This window comes from Polypterus senegalus, chromosome 12 (assembly GCF_016835505.1).
Source record: "Polypterus senegalus isolate Bchr_013 chromosome 12, ASM1683550v1, whole genome shotgun sequence".
In the NCBI taxonomy this organism is placed as follows: Eukaryota; Metazoa; Chordata; class Cladistia; order Polypteriformes; family Polypteridae; genus Polypterus; species Polypterus senegalus.
The window spans coordinates 147,062,780-147,087,490 of NC_053165.1; the positions used below are offsets into that span (position 1 = coordinate 147,062,780).

The window sequence follows — 24,711 nt, forward strand, 5'->3', positions numbered from 1 at the left end:
CGCCGACGCCGATGTAGACTCTGCTCTTGACGTCACTTTCTAACTGACACGTTCGCGAACCAATTGATTTTTCCAGCTGGTAACGACGTTCCGGTGACGTCACCAATCGCACAGATGCAGCCGCAGCCGCAACCGCGGCCAGGAACAGCAGCGGCAGAAGAGTACGTTCTTTTACAATAAAACCCCGCCCCTTTTGCAGCATCTGTTTGTTGCAATGTCAATGTTGTGATACAATGTGCGCTATCTGTAAGGAGCAGAGGTAAGTGGAAGTAAGTGTCTGGGTTTTTATGAGGCAAAATAATATTAAAATAGTTTTGATTGTTCATATTTTGTTCTAAAATACCTACACACAGATTTTCTATCCATTTTCTGACTGTACGTTTTCGAATAAGCTCTGCTAAACCATTGTATCTGGCCCCGACTATGACTCAGGTTTGTGACCTGAGCATCATGAAGAATTTAGCATGTAAAGCACATGGTCAAATTGAATGGAATAAAGTATCACTCTTTAAATAGCAGCAGACAGTTTACATTGTACTAAATCACAAGACCGACTGTTGGCATGGCTGGATCTGCCATCAGGGTAACTTGAGTGCTCAGTACAAGGAAAAAAGCAAGGACCCTGTGATTCAGTAAAAGAAAGAAACATTAGGAATAATTAAAAGGCAAGCTTGGTGTGTGGGTTTGTGTGTGCCCTGCGGTGGGCTGGCGGCCTGCCCGGGGTTTGTTTCCTGCCTTGTGCCCTGTGTTGGCTGGGGTTGGCTCCAGCAGACCCCCGTGACCCTGTAGTTAGGATATAGCGGGTTGGATATTAGATGGATGGATGGATGTTTACCTGAAAACAATAAAAACAACTAGTGAAGATTTCAACAAGCCGTAAATACCACTTGAGACTAATGAAACAAATAGTCAGGAAATGGTTAATGAGGCTGCATCTACTATCAACAATACACATTTAAAATGCATCACCATGACTGAATTTGTTCTTCTTGTTGTAATTCTTGTGTTTGATTGAGAGGGGTTGTTGTTGTGTGCTATTATATTTCTTTATTTATTGAGCTTCTGTAAAGGCTACATTTTCCTCTTAGACAAATAAAATTATATCTATCTTAATCTATCTATCTATCTATCTATAAAAAATAGAAATAGGATTTAGAAGACTCCCTAGATCCAGCTGGATGTTTTAAACTTTGCAGATGATCTAGCCCTTCTCTCTCTTACCCCATACTTTCCATAGAGACTAGGATCAAGATCTTCAATACCCATTTAAATTTAGTCCTTTACTATAGCACAGAAAAATGGAGGACATCCCTTTCTACCACTAAGTAAATCAAGACATTCATCGTTACCTGTCTGAGATGGATCCTCCAAATCTGTTGGCCTGACACCATTAGTAACCTAGAACTCTGGCAGCAAGCCAGCCGAGACTGGGATCCTACCAGAGAAGCCCTTCTATGGAATCTCCAGTGGAAGAACAACAGAAGCTGACTAAAAAAACACTTGGTGCCATAACCTTGAGGTGGACACCAAGAGGGTGGGCCACACCTGGAGACAGCTTGAGAAATTAGCCGAATATTGTGAACCTCGGAGAGCCCATATCAAGCTTGAAAGTGGCCTATGTCTTACCTGGGATATTGGGCATTAAGTAAGTAAGTAAGTAAGTAAGTGGAGAGCAACCAAGTACATCCAAAGAATTAAGGACATGTCATACTCCAAAAAAGAATTCGACCTGTTTAGTCCTAAGCAGAGGAGACTGCATGGGGACCTAATCCAGGTGTTCACAATTCCTAAAGGCACTGTTAAGTAGATCCAGTAGAAGTCTTTCAAATTAATTGGTGAATTACATAGTCAAGGACATCAGTAGAAATTAAGTAGATTCACATTAAGAACTGGAGCCAGGAAACAATTATTCATGGAAAGAATTGTGTGAATCCGGAACAAACCAAGAAACACCTGTCACCTGTCTTGCGGCAGACATCAAGAGGATGGGCCTTACCTGAAGAATAGCCCAAGACTGTGAAGCTTGGAGAGTCCATATCAGCAGCCTATACCCCACATTGAATAGCAGGTATTAATTAAGTAAGAGAAAGCAACCAATTGCATCCTAGAACATATGAACATGTTATACTCAAAAAGTAAGACTTAGAGAATTCAACCTTTTTAATCCTTTGTAGAGGAGACTGGTGGGGGACCTAATCCAGGTGTTCACAGTTCAACCTAACATACTTGAGGACAACAGTGGAATTTAAGGGGAAGTACACTTAGGACTGAAGCCATGAAGCAATTCTTCATGCAAAGAATTGTGGGAATCTGGAACAAACTACCAAGACAAAGTAGAAACCTTAATAACATCTAAGAAGTATCTGGATGAAATATGTGGACAGCTTAGCTATGAGCTAAACAAACAAGCTAAATGGACTGAATGGTCTTCTTTTGTTTGTCAGATTTCTTTACATTACCTTATGTATTATTTTTTAAAATGAGAATTGCTGGAAATAACTTATAAAATACCTTTTATGGAATCTTAAACAGGACAAACACTGAGAAAGCGTTTGATCTATCTTTATTTTGTACGGTGCCATTAATAGTTTGAATGACGACCAACATATTAAGTAACATAGCATTCTCAAAGTTCCTTAATCTAATAAAAGGTTATGGTCAATCAGAACCTGACCAGGCATAGGGCAGAAACCAACCCTGGACAGGATGCCAGATCACCACAGGGCCTCCTCATCCATACTGTATGTCCACACTGGCATTCACATAGGGCCAGTTTAAAATGTAAGATACCTTTATTGTCACTTTCCAATACGATGACATTTCATTTGGAGCAAGCCTATAGATGCCTTGGATAAAGGTACTGTATATAACAGTAGACATTAAACTACAAGAAGCACAAATTTAAAAATAAACATTAATCTATGAGAAGCACAGTTACTATTAACAGTTCCAAATATACACAGAGTAAAAGGTAAATATGTAAGCATAAATAGATAAATAATATACAAAGTCACAGTGAGAATTACAGTTAATGTAATGGTTATGTGTTCCACATGGGCCATGTACAAGTTGTGACTATGTGTGGTTGATGCAGAAGTTCAGTTCAATCAGTGATGGTTTCTGTTGTAGGAAGGGGCAGTGATCACGGTGCATTTAATAGGCTGATTGCTTTGCAATAAAAGCTGTTCTTTAGCCTAGTGGGTATGGAGGGCTCTGAAGCGCCTGCCAGAGGGATGGATGTTTGCAAATGTTCTTTCTGCTGCATCAGCTAGTAAAGATATCTTCCAGTGAAGGTAGTTTAGAACTGTTACTTAATATTGTAACTTTGTGTTTGGGATGTGGTCACGAGACCAGAGTACTTTACTGAAGAACTTGAACTTCATGTACAAAATAATTAAAAATGTATTTGATTCCAAACATGAGGTATATAATGTAATGATTAATGGCAATATGGCAGCTATTATTTTACTGGTGTAACAGTTTATCAGTCCATCTTTTATACAATGCCTTTAACTGTGAGCAAACTCACAGAGTTTGACGTAATCACTGTTACTGCAATTTAAATAGATCCTTCACTGTTTATTTTTCTTGGCCTAAACACTTTCTTCTGTGATTCCCTATATAACTGCACAGAAATAAACTCCTAATGTTTGACCAGATTTTCATAAAAAATATCATTCATAAACGTCCTGGAGTGAATGTGCCTGTCATGCTGAGTAAAGGTCTATACTGCCTTGGGGAAAGACTAATGAATGACAGAATGAACAGATTTAATTTTTTTTTTCCAAGTTGAAAGGTTGATGCTGGTTTGAATTTTATTTGCTATGGAGCAAGATTGCTTTCTTTATGCCCCAAGGCAGCCACAGGACATCCAGCTCTTAGTCAACATGTTTCAGGTAGTTGAGTTTTTTCAGGTTTACGCTTGTATCAGTGACTAGTGGGAAAAGTACAAGCTTATATGCAATTCCAAAATAAACTCACAATATTTTTCATTCATTTTGATGCTAATTGCTTTGTGATGGTGTTGTGCCATACAAAATATAAGGTTTAGCTGACTGAAAGGAAAAATGAAATGCAATGCCTTTGAAAATATTGACACATTTTATATATAGTCCCCTTCACTAGCTCCAATACCTTTAAATATTTTATACTGTATTCAGATAAATTATAACCAATATGTACAATGACAGTTGGCACACAAAATGGCTGGTTAAGTAACTTGAACAATTAGGAAACTGTATGCGATAGAAAGGGAAATGCTACTGTACTAATGTTAACACTTTAAGGACAAGGTCACCCTTCCTGCAGAAATCCATTCATCCCTTTTAATCCATCCATCCATCCATTATCCAACCTACTATATCCTAACACAGGGGTCTGCTGGAGCCAATCCCAGCCAGCACAGGGTGCAAGGCAGGAACAAATTCCAGGCAGGGCACCAGCCCACTGCAGGGCACACACAGCAAGCACAATTTTGGATCGCCAATGCACCTAACCTGCATGTCTTTGGACTGTGGAAGGAAACCGGAGCACCAGGAGGAAACCCATCCAGACACGGGGAGAACTTGCAAACTCCACGCAGGGAAGACCTGGGAAGCGAACCCAGGTCTCTTTACTGTGAGGCAGCAGCGCTACCACTGTGCCACCATGCCGCTCCCACTCCCTTTTAATTTAAAAAAAAAAAATGTAATCATGGTGAGATCAGAGAGTTTTGAAAGTGAGCAATATATAGTACAAACATGAAATCTGCAGTCATCCACGGCTAGTGACCAACAAGGCAGAAACAGCAAAACTTAATTAGGACTTGGGCCACCTTGCACATCAAGCTGTGTGTTGACTTAGCAAATGTGTCACCTGGGTAGACATCTTTTCTCCTGGAAAATGGGTAGTGTGGGATAAAGGTGATCACTCAGAAGTAAAGTCTAGTTCTGACCTTGAATTTACAACAGAATGAAGGCACTCAGTGTTTTAGGGAATATGCACACCGTTCAGGCCATCGTAATGTACAGGCGTAATAGGCACTGGCCAGGGGCCCCAGGAACATAGTGGTCCACAAAGTTTCTGATGCCTATGTATGTTTCTGTTTTGCTGTCAAAACAGGGGCCCTGGTGCACTACTTTGCCTGGGGGCCTATGATTCTGTTAAGATGGCCCTGAGTTCATACCAGGAGGTGCAAAAAGGCATGGAAATCCAAGAAACCAGCTGAAATCTGTCAGTATTTAGAAAGAAATCCTGCCCCCTATCAGTGAGAATTAATATCAGCTGGTTTAGTCCTAATTGATGGCCTATAAAAAGGTTTCTCATTACCAAGGTATCACACAAGAAGCATCTCATGATGGGTAAAAGCAAAGAGCTCTTTCAAGATGTTATTGTTGCAAAAAATACTGATGGCATTGGTTACAGACATATTTCTAAACTGCTGAATGTTCCAGTGAGCACCGTTGGGACCATAAGAATTGGAAAGAACATCATTTCACCATAAACCGGCCACAACCAGGTGCTCCTCACAAGATTTCTGACAGAGGAGTCAAAAAAATAATCAGAAGAGTTGTTCAAGAGCCAAGGACCACTCGCAGAGAGTTTCAGAAAGACCTGGAATTAGCAGGTATAGTTGTTTTAAAGAAAACAATAAGTAATGAACTCAACCGCCATGGCCTTATACAAGACTCCACTTCTGAAGAAATGTTGAAGCTCATTTAAAGTTAGCTGCACAACATTTGGACAAGCCAATGAAATACTAGGAGAATATAGTCTGGTCAGATGAGACCAAAATTGAACACTTTGGATGTTATTGCACACACCATGTTTGGAGGAGAAATGGCACTGAGCATCTCCCCAGAAACACCATACCAGCAGTGAAGTTTAGAGGTAGGAACATCATGGTGTTGGGGCTGTTTTTCAGCATATGGTACTGGCAGAATTCATATAGTCGAAGGAAGGATGAATGGAGAAATGTACCGGGACATTCTTGAAAAAAATCTGTTGCCATCTACCAGGATGCTGAAGATGAAACGAAAGTGGACATTTCAGCAAGACATCTCAGATGGTTTCAGAGAAAGAAAATAAAGCTGCTAGAATGGCCCAGTCAATCACCTGACTTGAATCCATTTGAAAATCTATGGAAAGAACCGAAGATCAGAGTTCATAGAACAGGCCCCTGGAACCTTCAAGATTTGAAGACAGATTTGTGGAAGAATTGGCCAAAATCACACCTGAGTAATGCATGTGACCAGTTTCTCCATACATGAGGCATCTTGAAACTGTCATGACCAACAAAGATTTTTTTTACTAAGTATTAAATAAATTTCAGTATACGTGTTCAATACTTATTCCCTGTGTCATTCCACTTTATTACACATAATTTATGGACTCATTTGTTTTGATTTCATTGCATGTGTGGATTACTTGGGTTACTGACAACTGGTGAAAATTGCATATCAATGGCCTCATTAGAAATATATTTACTGAGAAAAATGTTGACTTATTTTCCCCACTGTATGTGTATCATTGTTAAGTTTAATTTTGATAGGGCAAATTTTGAGAAGATGCAGTAAAGTCTTAGGAGGATAGACTGGGATAAGCTTTTAAGTGTGGAGACAGTCGAGGAGCAGTAGAACAGGTTTAAAAATGTTTTACACAGAATGAGAGACATGTACACGCCTAAATTTGCAATTAATAGGAAATTAAAAAAGCTCTGCAGTGGGATAATAAAGTTTTAAAAAGAAACTGCAAAGGAAAAAAACTGCTATATAAAGTGTATAAGACTAATAACTCCAAAGTGAATCATAGGGTGTATGAGAACATGAGGGCAACCATTAAGAAGGATATTAGGCAGTTGGAGAGGAATATCTATATATACAGTATAATTCAGTAAGGCAAGACACCCATGGAAAGCACGCCGGAAGGGCTGTGGATTCACTAAGCTGCCGACAAGTAAGACACCTATGGCGCACGCAGGAAGGAGCCACGCCCACCAACTCCAAGACCATTTGATACGACGACAACTCGCAGAGCCACTCCAAACCAACTCAGACACGACGACACAGAAAAAACGGCGTCATTTATATTCGTCTGTCGTAGAGGCCACATGAAACTCCGAGCCACGTTGACTGTTTCTCGCGGAGGTGAATCGCCATATGCAGCGTGTAAAACGGTTTGCGAGGGGTATTCCATGGGATCCTTAAAACAATCCTTTACAACTGAGGTTAAAACACAATGAAGTAAGCAGTCTTTAAAAACCGAGTTTTCGGTTACGACGCACGACCGCGTGCACCATAGCAAACTGTTTTACACGCTACATACAGCACCTCGCGCTACTACCGTGGTCGGGTGTCTTGGTGGATTATATATAGAAAAGTAGCCAAAACCAAACAGAGCAATGAAAAGTCTACGTGAGTCACAGGTGCAAGTGGATTGTGCAAAAACGACAACGACTCAAGTGACGAGTTGGAGGTGGGCACATGAGCAGGCAGGCCACGATGGTGATCCGCCAGTTTTCAGTCACGGACGATTGTATGTTGGTTCATTCCGTGCATTGTTACAATGTTGCTTTTCTTGCTGATTTATTACATTACTGATTTTTCAAATGTTAATTTTCTCCCTATGCTTAAAAATCATTAAAAAACCGGCCTGATTATGCGGTGCATGGTACGCCGCGGGTTGGCTAGTAGCAGATAATGCGAAAGTCAACCCTAAGAGATTCTTTCAGTATTTTAGTAGTAAAAGAACAGTCAAGGAGAAGGTGAAGTCCATCAGAAAAAGTAAAGGGAAATTAAAAGATACAGATAGTGAAATAGCAGATGCTCTAAACTTGTTTTTTTCTGATATCTTCACAAGTGAGGAAGTGGATGACCTCCCAGCAATAAATGGGACTACTAAGGAGGTTCTGAGTGATTTAGGAATTGTAGAGAGAGAAGTACTGCTCAGATTAAATAGGCCCAAATCAAACAAACCACCTGGACCAGATAATATTTACCCTTGAGTTCTTAAGGAGGCTAGCAAGTATAGGGTGGTCCAGATCTAATTATGCAATTTGCATTACGCTATAACTTATTAGGTTTATTACATAGAAAATCACCCGACTGGCGGCATGAAGAATCGTCTTTGTGACAAACTGGAATCGTCCCCTCATAAATCAAAGTCACCCAGATGATCTGGATCTGCATAATTAGATCTGGACCACCCTGTGGAGATTCCAAAGGACTGAAAAATGGTAAATATTATCCTGTTATATAAAAAGGGTGACCGGGCAGAGCCGATCAACTGTTGGCTAGTAACCTTAACATGCATCACAGGAAAATTAATGGAAGGAATTATTAAGGAAAAAATTGAGCAGCACATGGCAAGGACAGGAGTTATTAGAAACAGTCAGCATGGGTTCAGAAGACAGAGGTTGTGTTTTACTAACATGCTGGAATTCAATGAGGAAGCAACAAAAGGATATGACCAAAGTGGAGCATATGATATTATCTATCTTGACTTTCAGAAAGCATTAGATAAGGTACCATATGAGAGCTTGGGCACCAAACTAAAAGAAATGGGAGTTCAGGGTGATGTTTGTAGATGAGTGCAGAATTTGCTCAGACACAGGAAGCAGTGGATTATGGTGCGAGGAACTTTATCAGAATTGGCTGATGTTAAGAGTGGTGCTCCACAGGGGTCAGTGCTAGGGCTGCTGCTATTTTCAATATATGTAAATGATTTAGATGGGAATATAAGTAACAGGCTGGTCAAGTTTGCAAATGACACCAAGATAGGTGGATTGGCAGATAACTTAGAATCCGTTAAATCAATACAGAAGGACTTAGACAGCATACAGGCTTGGGCAGATTTGTGGCAGATGAAATTTAATGTCAGTAAATGTAAGGTATTACACATGGGAAGTAATAATGTTAGGTATGAATGCACAATGGGAAGTCTGAAAATCGAGAGTACACCTTATGAGAAGGATTTAGGGGTCATAGTGGACTCTATGGAATCAACTTCCAGAGAGTATTCAGAAGCCATTAAGAAGGCAAGCAGAGTGTTAGGTTATATATAGTAGCATGATGTGTGGAGTACAAATCCAAGGAGGATATGCTCAGACTTTATAATGCACTAGTGAGGTCTCATCTGAAGTACTGGATGCTGTTTTGGTCCACTGGCCACAAAAAGGACATAGCAGCACTAGGAAAGGTCCAGAGAAGAGCAACTATGCTTATTCCAGAGGTACAGTGGATGATATATGAAGAAAGATTAAAAGAGCTGAGCCTTTTCAAATAAAGCAAAAGAAGATTAAGAGGTGACATGATTGAAGTATTTAAAATTAAGAAGGGAATTAGTACAGTGGATTGAGACTGTTATTTTAAAATGACTTCATCAACGACATGGGAACACAGCTGTAAAATTGTTAAGGGTAAATTTTGCAAAAACATTAGTAAATTTTTCTTTACACAGAGAACTATAGACACTTGGAATAAGCTACCAAATAGTGTGGTAGACAGTAAGATTTAGAGATCTTCAAACCAAGACTTGATGTTTTTTAGAAGAATTAAGTGGATAGGACTGTGGATAGACTTTGTTGGGCTGAATGGCATATTCTTGTCTAGACTGATTTCATATTCTAATTATTGATCATGTGATTTGTGACAGGCCATACTATTGAAAAATCTATATAAAATATTTATATTGCACTTTACTGTCAGTTTTCACTATTAAAGGTGAAATAGAAATAATGAATTAGGTACTTTAAGTTAAATTAGTTATCTTCTAGGGATCTTGAGAAAGCTACTCATGCTTTTATTTTTTCCTTGCCTCGATTACTGCAACTCGCTGTATTCTGGGATTAACAAATCTCTTATACACAGGTTACAGCTGGTCCAAAATGCTGCCGCTTGCTTTCTGGTTGGGGCAAGAAAGTATGACTCCGTTTCTCCTATTTTAGCTTCTTTACCCTGGCTGGCTGTCAGTTTTCGAATTGATTTTAAAATCTTGCTGCTAGTTTTTAAATCTTTACATGGGCTTGCTCCTGCCTACTTATCTGAATTGTGTGTTTTACACCAGCCATCCAGAGTGCTTAGATCTTCTGGTCAGTTGTCTCTGGTTGTCCCTCGTACCAAGTGTAAAACCAAGGGGGACAGGGCCTTTGCAGCTGCTGCGCCTCGCCTGTGGAATATGGAGGAATATTTCGGACAAAATGAAATAAATAAATAAATGTGTAAATAAATAAAAGTACTGTGAAATGTGAGCATAAATAAATAAATGTGTCATGAAATGAGAGCCTTAATAAATAAATATGTCATGAAATGAGAGCATAAATAAATAAATGTGTCACGAAATAGGGTTTTCGTTGCTTATTTATTTATTTCATTTTGTCCGTAACATTCCTGCAAACCGTCATGAAATACGGCTTGAAATAAAACTGTCACTTTCACTCGTCAAAGTTGTGAGGGTGGGCTCTAACACGCCCTCTAGTTACTGATTGGTGAATCGATAGCACACGGATTAATTAGAAAAATGCTTACTACTGCTGATGAAATGGATTCTGGCGAAGATATTACGTATTTCAGAGAGAGAATTGAAGATTTATCGGAAGAAATTACAATGCTGGCGGCCCTTTTAGAACTGAGTATTTGACCCTTGTTTTACGAGTATAAAGTCAGTTGCATATTCGCAGCTACTTTTTCAAACAACTATACAGCTCTGATCAGTGGCAAAGTTGTTCATCCATCCATCCATCCATCCATTTTCTAACCCGCTTGTTCAGTTCAAAATATTAGTTGGAGCTGCTTTGGGCATTCCATGTCAAAGTACCTAAACTAATACAGCCGTTGCAGCTTACCGTATATCAAACTGGCTCATTCGCCTTGTGATCGTTTTCTCCGATACACCATATAGATCTGCAATCTGTCGTACTTTTAAACCGCATGACAGAAGGTGTTCTATTGACTCAGCTGGAATGTCAAAGGTTGGACGTCCAGAGCAGGGAACTGCGTCACCAGAACTGGAGTGTAGTAGAGTTCGTTCCACCTGTTCTTCGATAATTTCAAAATCAGTTTCATCTATATCGGAGTCTAAAAGGGCCGCCAACATTGTAATTTCTTCCGATAAATCTTCAATTCTCTCTCTGAAATACGTAATATCTTCGGCAGAATCCATTTCATCGGCAGTAGTAAGCATTTTTCTAATTAATCCGTGTGCTATCGATTCACCAATCAGTAACTAGAGGGCGTGTTAGAGCCCACCCTCTCAACTTTGACGAGTGAAAGTGACAGTTTTATTTCAAGCCGTATTTCATGACGGTTTGCAGGAATGTTACGGACAAAATGAAATAAATAAATAAGTAACGAAAAACATATTTCGTGACACATTTATTTATTTATGCTCTCATTTCATGACATATTTATTTATTAAGGCTCTCATTTCATGACACATTTATTTATTTATGCTCACATTTCACAGTACTTTTATTTATTTACGCATTTATTTATTTATTTCATTTTGTCCGAAATATTCCTCCATAGTGGAACTCTTTACCTCATCATATAAAGAAGTCAAAACAAGATTAAATCCTCATTTCTATTCACTTGCATTCCGTGACCTTCAGTAATACTGATGGTTTCCTCTTTGTGATTATATAACATTATTTCTATTTATTATGTATCTTATTTTATGTTCATATGTTTATTTATATTTATGTTTTTATGTTATTTGTTTTGTTTTTCTGTTATTCTATTATTGTAAAGCACTTTGGCCACAGCATTACTATGCTGTTTTAAATGTGCTATATAAATAGACATTGACATTGACAATACATATATGTTTGTGGTAAAGTAGCTGTGTAAAATAGTTCATTGTTAACAGTTTATGTCAGTTCTTCCTATTAAAACATCATCCATCCCCTTTGTAACCCAGTTATCCAGCTCAGGGTCATTGGAAGCTATTGCCTAATGTGGCAACATTAATGAAAACCCATCCATGACATGGTACACACACACACCCATAGTCATGGTGCCAACTTACGGTTAAAAATTAACATCTCTATATCTACAAACCACAATCTCTGATTGTTCTTTTTGCATAGCATTTTTCCATATCACAGACATGACATTTTACACATGGTTACTGTTCACCATATGTCAGGGTTTTTTACATAGAACTTTAAGCTCGGGGTTGCTTAGATTCAGAACAAATGATAAAAAATACTAGAGTGTGATTTATTGCAATAATAATAATAATAATAATAACAAATTTCACTTATATGGCACTTTTCTAGCCACTGAAAACTCTTTATATAGACAGTGGGGAGCCCCTTCAAATATCATAAATGTGTAGCATCCCCCAGGATGATGCAACAGCAGCTATTTATGTGGCAATCTGCTCACCACACCTAACTATTAGGTGGTGAAGGAGTGGGAGACAGTCAGTAAGAGACAGAATGATTAAGGGGCCAGAAAGACCAGGCCATGGTTGTCAATTTAGCCAGCACATTGGGAAACATCCTACTCTTTGCAAAAGATGCCCAGATATCTTTTATGAGCACAGAGAGTCAGGAACTTGGTTTAACATCTCATTCAAAGGACAACACCATTTTTACAACACAGTGTCCTCATTACTGCACTGGAGCGTTGCGATCCACAATTGAACTGTTTAAAACAAAAACAAGCACAAAGTTCCAAAATATTCAAAACATACCCACTAGAGGAGAATATTACTCTCTAATCTCAGATAATCAAGCACAGGATCTTTATAATATACAATATATGGAAGACAAGGTCTGTGATACGGTTTGCATATTTGCAGCTGGAGATCCACAAAGGGAGAAAATGAATCACGTATCATAAAGTAGTTTTTATTCCTGAGCTTTCAACCCCTACCAGGGGTCTTCATCAGAGGATAATGCTTAGACTTCCAAGAATCAAAGGCAATATATAGCAATAACTTACGTGGGGGTGGGGGAGGATAAGTCTGTATGGTCGGGGGGGCTGGGGGGTATTGGGTGTAAAGTCTTGTTGATTATGAATAAGTTCTTCTTAAGTTTGCATATGCTCGATTTATGTCCAAGTGTCTGTTGATGGCGTTCTCATTTGATAACCAGGATTCAGCCATCTCTCTAGCACTTTTAGTATTGGCTTTAAATTTTACTTGTACATCATCCCAATTGAATGTATGTCCTGTTGATTTAGTATATGTATAGACCAATGATTGTGAGTCCTTTCTTCTGACGGCGTTGCGGTGTTCCTGTATATGTGTTGCGATTCTTTTTTAAGTTTGTCCAATGTATACCGCTGAGCACGAACTGCATGGAATGCTGTACACTGCATTTAGTGTTTCTGCTGTGTATTTCTTGTTTTTAGCATAAAGAGCCACCCCCTCACGTAAGTTATTGCTATATATTGTCTAAGCATTATCCTCTGATGAAGACCCCTGGTAGGGGTTGAAAGCTCAGGAATAAAAACTACTTTATGATACGTGATTCATTTTCTCCCTTTGTGGATCTCCAGCTGCAAATTTATATATATATATACTGCTCAAAAGAATTAAAGGAACACTTTTTAATCAGAGTATAGCATAAAGTCAATGAAACTTATGGGATATTAATCTGGTCAGTTAAGTAGCAGAGGGGGTTGTTAATCAGTTTCAGCTGCTGTGGTGTTAATGAAATTAACAACAGATGCACTAGAGGGGCAACAATGAGATGACCCCCAAAACAGGAATGGTTTAACAGGTGGAGGCCACTGACATTTTTCCCTCCTCATCTTTTCTGACTGTTTCTTCACTAGTTTTGCATTTGGCTACAGTCAGTGTCACTACTGGTAGCATGAGGCGATACCTGGACCCTACAGAGGTTGCACAGGTAGTCCAACTTCTCCAGGATGGCACATCAATACGTGTCATTGCCAGAAGGTTTGCTGTGTCTCCCTGCACAGTCTCAAGGGCATGGAGGAGATTCTAGGAGACAAGCAGTTACTCTAGGAGAGCTGGAGAGGGCCATAGAAGGTCCATAACCCATCAGCAGGACCAGTATCTGCTCCTTTGGGCAAGGAGGAACAGGATGAGCACTGCCAGAGCCCTACAAAATGACCTCCAGCAGGCCACTGGTGTGAATGTCTCTGACCAAACAACCAGAAAGACTTCATGAGGGTGACCCAAGGGCCCCATGTCCTCTAATGGGCCCTGAGCTCACTGCCCAGCAGCATGCAGCTCGATTGGCATTCGCCATAGAATACCAGAATTGGCAGATGCACCACTGGTGCCCTGTGCTTTTACAGATGAGAGCAGGTTCACCCTGAGCACGTGACAGAAGTGAAAGGGTCTGGAGAAGCCATGGAGAACATTATGCTGCCTGTAACATCATTCAGCATGAGCAGTTTGGTGGTGGGTTAATGATTGTCTGGGGAGGCATATCCATGGAGGGTCACACAGACCGCTACAGGCTTGACAAAGGCACCTTGGCTGCCATTAGGTATCAGGATGAAATCAGACCCTATGCTGGTACAGTGGCTCCTGGTGCACGACAATTCCTGGCCTCATGTGGTGAGAGTATGCAGGCAGTTCCTGGAGGATGAAGGAATTGATACCATTGACTGGCCACCACACTTTCCTGACCTAAATCCAATAGAACACCTCTGGGACATTATGTTTTGGTCCATCCAATGCCACCAGGTTGCACCTCAGACTGTCCAGGAGCTCAGTGATGCCCTGGTCCAGATCTGGGAGGAGATCCCCACAACACCATCTGTCATCTCATTAGAAGCATGCACCGATGTTGTCAGGCATGTATACAAGAACACAGGGGCCATACAAAGTGCTGCGTACAATTTTGAGTTGCTGCAATTAAATTTTGGCAAAATGGACTAGCCTGCCACATAATTTTTCACTCTGATTTTTGGGCGTCTTTGAATTCAGGGCTCTGTAGGTTGATCATTTTCATTTCCATCAAACGATGTGGCATCCTTTCGTTCCTAACACATTACCCAGTCTATATCAGTATAGATATCCAGGAGGATTTCTTTTTCCCATTGAGATCTGATGTGTTTTCAAAGTGTTCCTTTAATTTTTTGAGCAGTTTTATATATATATATATATATATATATATATATATTGTGGAGGATGGCCGGTTGTTTATTCCGGCCAATACCCCCAAGCCAACAGGTGGAGCCCTCCTTGCAGCATGGTGGTCCCCAGAAGACCAGCAGGGCATCATGGACAATGGAGTTTTTATTCACCGCCCTGCTGGATGCCATCGGGGCCATGAGAGGGAGCTGCAGGGAGGACCGAAGAATTCTTTGTGCCCTATGACCCGGAAGTTCGTCATAGGAAGAGCGGCGGCTTCCGGGTTGAAAAAAAAGTACTATATACCCTGACCCGGAAGGAATAAGGACTTGTGGACTGTTGGCTAGGAACACTTCCGGGTCAGGAAGTATAAAAGGACTGTGGGAGCTCCCGGACAGCGAGCTGAGCTGGGTGGAAGGGTGGCAACGAGTCTGGGAGCTGGAGGATTGGTGTATTTGTAGTTATTATTGTGTTTTCTTAGTGATTTGTATGAGTATTGTGGAGGAGAGGGTGTTTTGTACACGGTGGCTGAAGAATAAAGTCGAATTGTGGACTTTTACCTGGTGTCTGGAGTCGTGGACAGGGGTTCAAGGGAGCAAGAGCGCCCCCTATCTACCACTATATATATACATATATATATATATAATGGTAAGCGGCCACAAACAGGCAGACATCGTTATAATCACTCAACACATGCTTTATTTACAAATACTCTATTTACAAGGTACACCAACCCCAAAACTCCTCAAAAGTCCAGGCCTTAACAAAATGCCTCTGTCTTTTCTTCAGGCCGCCTCCACTCCTCTCCTTCAAACTTTGTCCTTCTTCCACCTGACTCCAGCCATCGAATGGAGGAAGGTGGCCCCTTTTATCCCCACCTGGACGTGCTCCAGGTGCCTCACGATTAGCTTCCGCCGGCACTCCCCAGTGTGGCGGAAGTACCGGCTGTGCACTCGGAAGCACTCCGGATGTCCCTGGTCTTCTTCCCCTCAGCACTTCTGGGCGTGACGGATGTGCTGAGGGCCAGGGCTCCTCAGGCATTGGGGCACCCCTGGCATTAACCACGGGCCCCTATAGGGTTGAGCTTCCAAGCTCAGTTCCCGTGGTCCCCAAAGCCACCAGGGCAGTTGCCTTGTGGTGATGGGCAGGTAGCCCTGCCTCTTGGGCACGCACCTACTAAACACAAGGCACATAACACAGGTATAAGAAATAAAGCAAATAATAAACTAAAGTAACAGTAACATAAATCAAAGACTCAAAAATTAATAAAGCAGATATAAAACAAAAATTTGAACCTCAGTCAGAAGTCAAGCCCTGGCTGAAATATAACATCTCTTCCAACAGCAGCCCAAGCTTCTTCCTAGGTGGTGTCCCATCCAAGTACTTTGAGGCCCTGGCATGGTGTGACCTAAGGGTGGTCCTTCCTCTTAGGGCTCCACCCACAAAGAACATAAAAAAACACATTTAAAGGGAAAGTACATAATTATAAACAGTAGAAAATATGTACAAATAAAACACACAACTCATAAACAACAAAAAGAACAATAAAGTGCGTACACAGATGTAAACACCTCATAATTTTTATCATGGCCACATGCCCGCCTAGGTGGAGCCATATTGTCCCCACAGGTATTTGTTGTAGTTTGTGGTCTCAAACAATCTGTTATATTTGAAGCTGCACAAGTCAGGTTTTTGACATACAACTTTCAGGCTTGCTCTCACGTGCAGTAGTGAGGATGTCCCAGGATTGGAGTGAGTGGTCATGTCCCTCAGCTGAGTCAATTATCATAGCTGATTGGGATCACAAATCATATTAAGTGTAAACACAATTATTTTTCCCCACTTTAAATTTACAGCAAATTTTGGAAATAATGCCTGGACAAGTCCAGATGGTCTGAAATACTTCAGTGTGATCTATCACTCAGCAGAGAAACAACACCATGTGGAGTATGATGATTAGAATGTTTCAACCAAAAATATGGGTTCAATTTCTGACCGTTTTTTCTTTTTCTTTAAATAGATGTTTCCCTCACTATTTTGGTCATGACTCCAAGAGTTCCAGGGTAGACTCATGCTGTGTCTGGAGTTATTTATTGCAATTTAGGGTCCCTTACACCTGAAGGAAAACAAAAACAAGATATTGAATACAAAGAAGATTTCCATTACTAACAATAGTTATGTTCTGAACATGTTTAAACACAATTCAAAATCCTCAAAGGCATTGATAGGGTAGATCCAAGAGAATTCTTTCAAATTAAGGGTGAACCACATACATGAGGACATCAGTGGAAATAAAGAGGAAACATATTTAATACTGAAGCCAGGAAGCACTTCATTACGCAAAAAGTTGTGGGACTCTGGAACAAATTACCAAGGCATGTGGTTGAAGGAGAAACCTTGACAACATTTAAGAAGAATCTGGATGAGATATTGGAACAGGTTAGCAGTTAGCTTAACAAACAAGTTTGAGGGAGTAAATGGTTTCCTCTCGTTTGTCAAATTTTTGTGTTTCTTTTTTAAAATGGGAACTGTTTGAAAATAACGTACAAAATAATTTTTATGGAGTCTTAAATAAATGGATAGGCCAATACCAGCACAAACCAAGCTGTAGTATCCCATACTAGCCCTTCCGTGGTATCCACCATGGTCATCCCCAGGTGAGAAAAAGCAGGGGCTGACTAAGAAACACCTGGTATCATAACCTTGAGGTGGACATCAAGAGGACGCGCCACACCTGGGGACAACTTGAGAAACTAGCTCAAAACTGTGAACCTTGGAGGGCTGATGTCAAGCTTGGAAAGCGGTCTATGTCTTACACGGGATAGAGGACATTAAGTAAGTAAGTAAGAGGAAAGCAACCAACCAACCAAGTGCATCCCAGGAATTAAGGACATGCCATACTCCGAAAGACTCAGAGAATTCATCCTGCTTAGTCCTGAGCAGAGGAGACTGCATGGGGACCTAATTCACATCTTCAAAATCAGTAGATCTAGCAGAATTATTTCATCTTAATGGTGAATCACAGGACATCAATGGGAAATTAAGGGGAAACGCTTTCAGAGCTGGGGGCCCGGAAGCAATTCTTCATAAAAAGAGTTATGGGAGTCTGGAACAAACTACCATGGCATGTGGTTGAAGCAGAAACCCTGACAACCTTTAACAAGGATCTGGTGCGATATTTGGACAGCTTAGGTATTAACTAAACAAACAAGACAGATGGACAGAATAGTGTCCTCTTGATTGTCAAATTCCTAATGTTCTTATATTATCTTATATATTCTTTTTTAAAATGATAATTGTTGGAAAGGATGTACAAAAATACCTTTTATAGTATCTTAATGAGGATAAACATTGACAAAGTATTTGATCAATCTTTATTTTGTAAAATTACATTAATAATTTGAATGCTGCGGTGGGTTGGCACCCTGCCCAGGATTGGTTCCTGCCTTGTGCCCTGTGTTGGCTGGGATTGGCTCCAGCAGACCCCCGTGACCCTGTATTCGGATTCAGCGGGTTAGAAAATGGATGGATGGATGGATAGTTTGAATGACCACTAATATCTTAAGTAACATAACATCTTCAAAGTTCCTTAATCTAATGAAGAGTCATGGGTGATAAGAGCCTGATCAGGCAGCATTGGCATAACCCAGAAACCAAACCTAGACTGGAGGCCAATAAACTACTGAGACATGACACTGAAAGCAGAAACCTCGACAACTTTTAAGGAGGATCTGGATGAAATATTGGGACAGCTCAGCTATTAGCTAAATAAACAAGCTAGTTGGACCAAATGTTCTCCTCTCATTTGTCAAATGTCTCATGTTCTTATATAATAAAGTTTGGGAATACATAATTTATAATTACTTTTTACCTTTCCACTGTGTCAGCTGTCTCACCCGGGCAATGCTGTGTTAACTCAGCTTGCGGCAGTTGTGACTAATAAAGGTGCTATATAAAATAACGGGTTTATGGCAATTCACACTATTAAAAGATTTTGAAAAAGGTCGATCAAGTGATTTGTGACATTTCACACAATTAAAAGCGATACATCAAATACGTGTTGATCAAATTCTTTATAGCAGTTGTAACTAATAAAAGTGATGTAGCCGTTTGTGGTTATTCTCTCTTGAACAGCACTGATCAAGTGATTTGAGGTGATCTCCGCTATTTCTGCATGTGATGGCACTGGGCGGTGGTTCAGAGTCTCGTACCTTCCGTTTTAATGGCCAGCAGAAAGTAGAATGTCTAAGCATTGCTTGAATGAAAGGTTAAGGGTGCTTTGGAGTCGTGCTATTGAAATAGGATATCGGTCTTGCTATCATACGGTCATCGGAGTAGCAGTTCGTGAGCAACCTCGCTCCTCACTACAGTATTCCGTCCGTCTCCGCCTCCCCCAACCGCCATCGTGTACACCTGCTCCCCGACTGGAATTCCCGTTTTGAACGCCTGAGCTGAGGCTAACTGGAGTGCATTACAATCTCCATGTAAACATCAGAGACTCCAGGCAACAGGAACGAGCAACTCGTCGCCCCGATCCCCATCCCGCCCCCACTCCTTCTTCACTCTCGGCACCCACAACCCGCCCCCACCCCGTTACTTCTGTAATGTTGTTGCTGTTCCTATTGCGCATTGCTCATGCGCGGCTTGGCGCCTCTGCTTGGCAGCAGCAGTAGCGACGGCGGTGACCGTTCGAGTAGCTTTCGGCTGCAGCGAAATCTGGCAAGAAGCGTGGCTCCTTTAATATACGGAGAAGAAAAGAAAAAAAAAATCATAAACATCGATTTGGCAAAAACGAATTCAAAAGGAAACACGTACAAACTGAAAATTAGCACCCGTGCAGCCATGGTCTATAAACATTTACGAAGGCTACTATATGGTTGAAGCGATACCAATAACAAGCTGCTCCGCTCCGTGATGTGCCATTGTCGGGGAAGAGCTACTCACTCGAGGTCCAGGCTGAGGCCTACTTATTAAAGATCTCCTCCTTTTCATCCCCTCCTGAGTCTCATCATCATTCACGATGGCCGAGGATCCGCAACAACCTGATCAGCAACATCAGAAGGCGAGTTCGGGTACAGGGGCGCTGCCAGCCCTTGTTCCGGGGTTGCAAGGGGCAGAGGCCACCGCTTTGCAGCACAAAATCAAAAACTCCATCTGGTAAGAAACATAAATAATATTCTACACAGATTAAACGGTTGTTGCATGTTTTTTTTTCTCTTTTTTGTGACCTCGCTATTCAATTTGTATTCACGATTCCACTTATTGGGTGTGCAGTTGTGTGTGCTTTTGAATGAATAACAAGAGGCGTGCTTTTCAGTAAGTGCACAGCCCCACGTTACTTGTAGGGCTATTATTAATATCATTATTCATACTGTTTATGCTGCGTGTGCCCGAGATATGCTGATGGGGACAAATAAGACCGCGCTGCGAATTCTAATGATGGGTGACTGTGAGAACTTCATGCTCTGTATTGGCGAGGGGAGTAGAGACCCCCCAGACGTGCATTTAAAACGGTCAGGGAGGAATGGCTAAAGCACGGAGCAGCAAGAATGGTGTTAATAAAATCCGTCTGCAGAATGCAGGGCACGCTGCAAAATAAAACCAGTGCAAGCTTCGATCTTTTTTTTTTCTTTTTTCAACGATTATGGTGAAAGGGGGCATGAAAGCGTGCTCTGCAGTATAGGAAGTAGGAAGACAAACATGGCCCACAAACAAACAAAACACAAAAAAAGAAAAAAAAAAAAAAACCCATACAGCCCTGCACACTCCTCGTTGTCAACGGCACGGATTAGTAACACACAAAACAGGATAGCAGTGCCCCCAGGGTTTTATTGCATGCTGCCCGATTTACCCCCTTCAATAAATGGATTATTTATTTTTTTTTTATGAATGCAAGCCTGAGGACTGCAATGTTGTTTTGCTCATGTGCTGTGATCATGGTGCATGCACCAGCACATTGATAATTCTTTTGTGCTCATTTACTAGAGCTTTTCAAGCCAATCAGATTTTCCTGTAGCAGGCTGGTACACTGTGGCTCCCAAAATGCACTGTATACAAGTTTTTGTAAAAGGTGGGTGTGCATCCGCTTATCCAATTTAAGTATACGAGTTTGTAAATAATGTCAGTTTTTCATAATAATGTACAGTATGTATGTATATATAATATATATATATACACACATCCATGTGTGTACATTTGAATCTTTAAGAATGTTTTAGCTATACACGTTATTTTATGAGAGCATGCACACACATCTCTTGTACACTAGGATGTCTAATTGAATAAATATTGTTTTTATCTATCATATAACTGTTTTAGTTTCTTCTGCATTCAAGATACACGCATGGAAAGTTGATTGTGGTTTCTAAACGTTTATAGCAAGCGTGTGCGCAATTGTGGCTGTGTGAAGTATGTACTGCATTAGATTGGTGTTCCGTCCATGATTGGTTCTTGTTTTGCATTCAGGTCAGTCTTGGAATTTTAAAATATAGGATTTTTTTCTTAGTCTGGATCCTTGGTTGCCCTGTAAACAGTCTCCCAATTTTCAGTCACCCAATCCGCACTGTTTTATACATCAAGTGTCTAAAGTCTTCGAATTCGATAGGTAGATAGTATGTTATTCATTGCAAGGGGAAATTTAGCTTTTACAGAAGCTCATTAGATATTCTAACAAATAAAATTCTCCCTCCAGGCACCGTTTAAAAAAAAAAAAACCTCCTACAATTGTAGTGCTGAGGTGTCAGCCACTGCACTCGGGTCCCAGTGTGGGTAGTTTTTCGTGTAGTGGGTGCCCCACTTAGACATGATCTTTCATGCCTCCTAGTTTGTCTGTTATGTGGTGCTTTTCCCAATCTATCCACTTGAAAAAAGTTAGAAATGGCAGCAGGAATCTGTTATATAGCTGTTTTTATGGAATATCTATTCTTTTTTTCTGAATGTGTTTCATTTCATTTATTTATTCACCCGAGTCTCTGTCTGCATGGTTTTATCCTTTTATGTTTAAAACCAGACTTTTTCAGTGTAGGTTTGCCAGGTGTCTGTTCCACAAGGCAGGAATCCACACTGGACAGGGCACCACTAAATCACAAAGCACACGCATTCCTAATTTGAAGTCACCAATAAATCTTAAGAGGAAACTGTCATGATCAGTAGGTGATTGTGTTTATTCCACATAAAAGTTACACAAGTCAGAAATTGAATTGATTTTCAAGTGCAGTGTGCTGTCACATCACCAAATAAATACATGTAATGCATTCCACAGATTTATACTAACAGCGTTGCAGTTTTTGTGTTTGTTTACCTATAATATGTGCTATGCTGTCTGTAAGTTTTTAATTTATATTTTTAAATACTTTAGTCAAGTGCACCTTTTCAGATAAGGTATATTCGTGTATTGTTTTTATGCCCCTGCTTATCCAGTACATAATCAAAGAACCCTGGTGTCCTCACCATCAAAAATGGAACATTAGAACAATACAGATGAGAACAGGCCATTCAGCCCAGCAAACCTCTCTAGTCCTCTCCACTTAAATTCTTCCAAATTAACATAAAGTCTAGTTTTGAAGGTGTACTGTGTACCATACTACTTGGTAAACTTAATCCATGTCTCTGTGGTTCTCCGTGTGAAGAACTTTCTAATGTTTGTGCAAAATTTACTCTTAACAAGTTTCAGAACGTGTGTCCGTGTTCTTGCTGAACTCATTTTATAATAACAATCTTGATCCACTGGACTAATTTAAACACTTCAATCATGTCTCCTCCTAATCTCCTTTTGCTTAAACTGGAGAGGCTCAGCTCTTTTAATCTTTCCTCATAACCCGTCCCCTGTAGTCCTGGAATCAGCCTGGTTGCTCATCTCTGGACTTTGTTTTGTTTTTTGTATTCTGGAGACCAAAACTGTACATAGTGCTTCTGGTGAGGCCTCGCCAGTGAGTTATAAAGCTTAAGCGTAACTTCTCTGGACTTATACTCCATACATATTAGGGTGCTATATAACCTAACATTCTGTTGACCTTCTTAATAGCTTTTGAAGACAGCCTGGATGTTGACAGTGACAAGTACACTATGATTCCTAGTTTCTTCTCGAAATTTATAAATTCAATTTTCAAACCTCCCATTAATATATTCAAACCTACATTTTTACTTTCTATGTGTAATACTTTACATTTACTTACATAAAATTTAATCTGCCACAAATCTGCCCAAGCCTGTGTGCTGCTGTGATGATTCAATGGATTCTAAAGGGGGGTGCCAATATGCCAGAGGCCCCACTCACACTTTCACACTGGGTTATTTTAGAGTTGCTAACAACTTGACAGTATGTAGCTTTTCTTTGATTTGAAGCCAGATTCCTAGCGGTAACCCAGGAAAACATGGGAACACGCAAACTCCACACAGATGGTATCCTACCCAGTAACTGAACTTCACTCCAAACATTGTCAAGGGACAATGCCACCCACTGCACCAGCCACTTATGTGATTTGAAAAACTGTATAGATATTGGTCAGAGAGAAGTGAGAGAGATACTTACCAGAGTAATAAGGGATTTAGAAGACATGTACGGGTTCCTTCCAGGCCTGGTTTCTTTCTTACATTCTCTGTTGTATGGATGGGTTTAACCTGCATTCCATGTTGATTGGCAAAACTATATCTTCTTGGATGATTGAGTGTGCTAGGTGATGAACCAGTGACCTGTCCATTACTGGCTACTTACATGCACCTGAACCTCTTGAAATGGGCATCAGTTGTAGATGACCATATAAAGTTGGACTAGGTGTGTATCGTAAATGGATGGATGGATAAATAAATGTTCATGTTTGGTTGACTAGTGATGCTTAAGTTGGGCTTTTATGATTTAGTAAGACAAGAGACTGACTGGCCTCAATTCTTAAATATCTTGTAGCCGTGGATCTGCCGTTTCTAAAATAGGTTGTGACTTTCCACACCTATACAATTGCTTAAATTGGTTAAAAAAGAGCTGGATGAATGGATGAGCATTGACTTTAGATTTGTTGGGAGCACCAAGGTGACCATTTGTGAGTGAGTGTGCCCAGTGATGGTCTGACATTAAATTCACGGCTGACTGTAGAATTGTATATACAGTACTGTTTTTGGGATACGTCAGGCACTCCATGATCCTAAAATATGATTACGAGGGTTAAACATAGGATGGCTTTATATTTTTGTATTTAAGCTTGGTTGGCAACAATAAGCGGGCATGTATAAATGACTGTCTAGTGATGATATAGCTCCCTTTCCAGTGTGTGCTTCTGACATAGTCTGAATGTTGTGAAAGATTTCTGCTCCCCGTGACTCGTAAATGTAGACTAAGTGACTTCAGAAAGTGGATGGATGAATATGCTCATCAGATCAGTTGATGACAATAATTGTGGCCAATGTTAGACTGGTATCACATTAGGCCCTACCTCCTGCACTGTACTCACTGTGTCTAGTATAGGCTATAGCTCCCTGCAAACCTAAAACCTGCTTAGTGAATTCAGAAAATGGATGGATGAATATGCATGGTAAGTTGGCTGACAGTGCAAAATTGCCATGGTATGAATGAGAATGCCCTGTGATGGACTGGTGGCTAATGCTGTTCACATAGGCTCCCATGTTGCCTGCTACAACAGTAAAATTGACTTAGGCAGGGTTCAGAAAATAAATATAGAAATTACA

The 24,711-nt window shown here is 40.5% G+C and overlaps 1 protein-coding gene across 1 annotated transcript in view; it reads left to right on the forward strand.

Moving 5' to 3' along the window:
* Positions 1-19,701: 19,701 nt before the first annotated feature.
* LOC120539914 (DNA-binding protein RFX7-like) overlaps positions 19,702-24,711 on the forward strand; it is a 154,126-nt gene continuing 149,116 nt past the window's right edge. Inside the window, exon 1 of the mRNA XM_039770251.1 lies at positions 19,702-20,190. Coding sequence (XP_039626185.1) covers positions 20,054-20,190 — 137 coding nt within the window. The 5' untranslated portion in view covers positions 19,702-20,053. The remainder of the gene's footprint in view (positions 20,191-24,711) is intronic.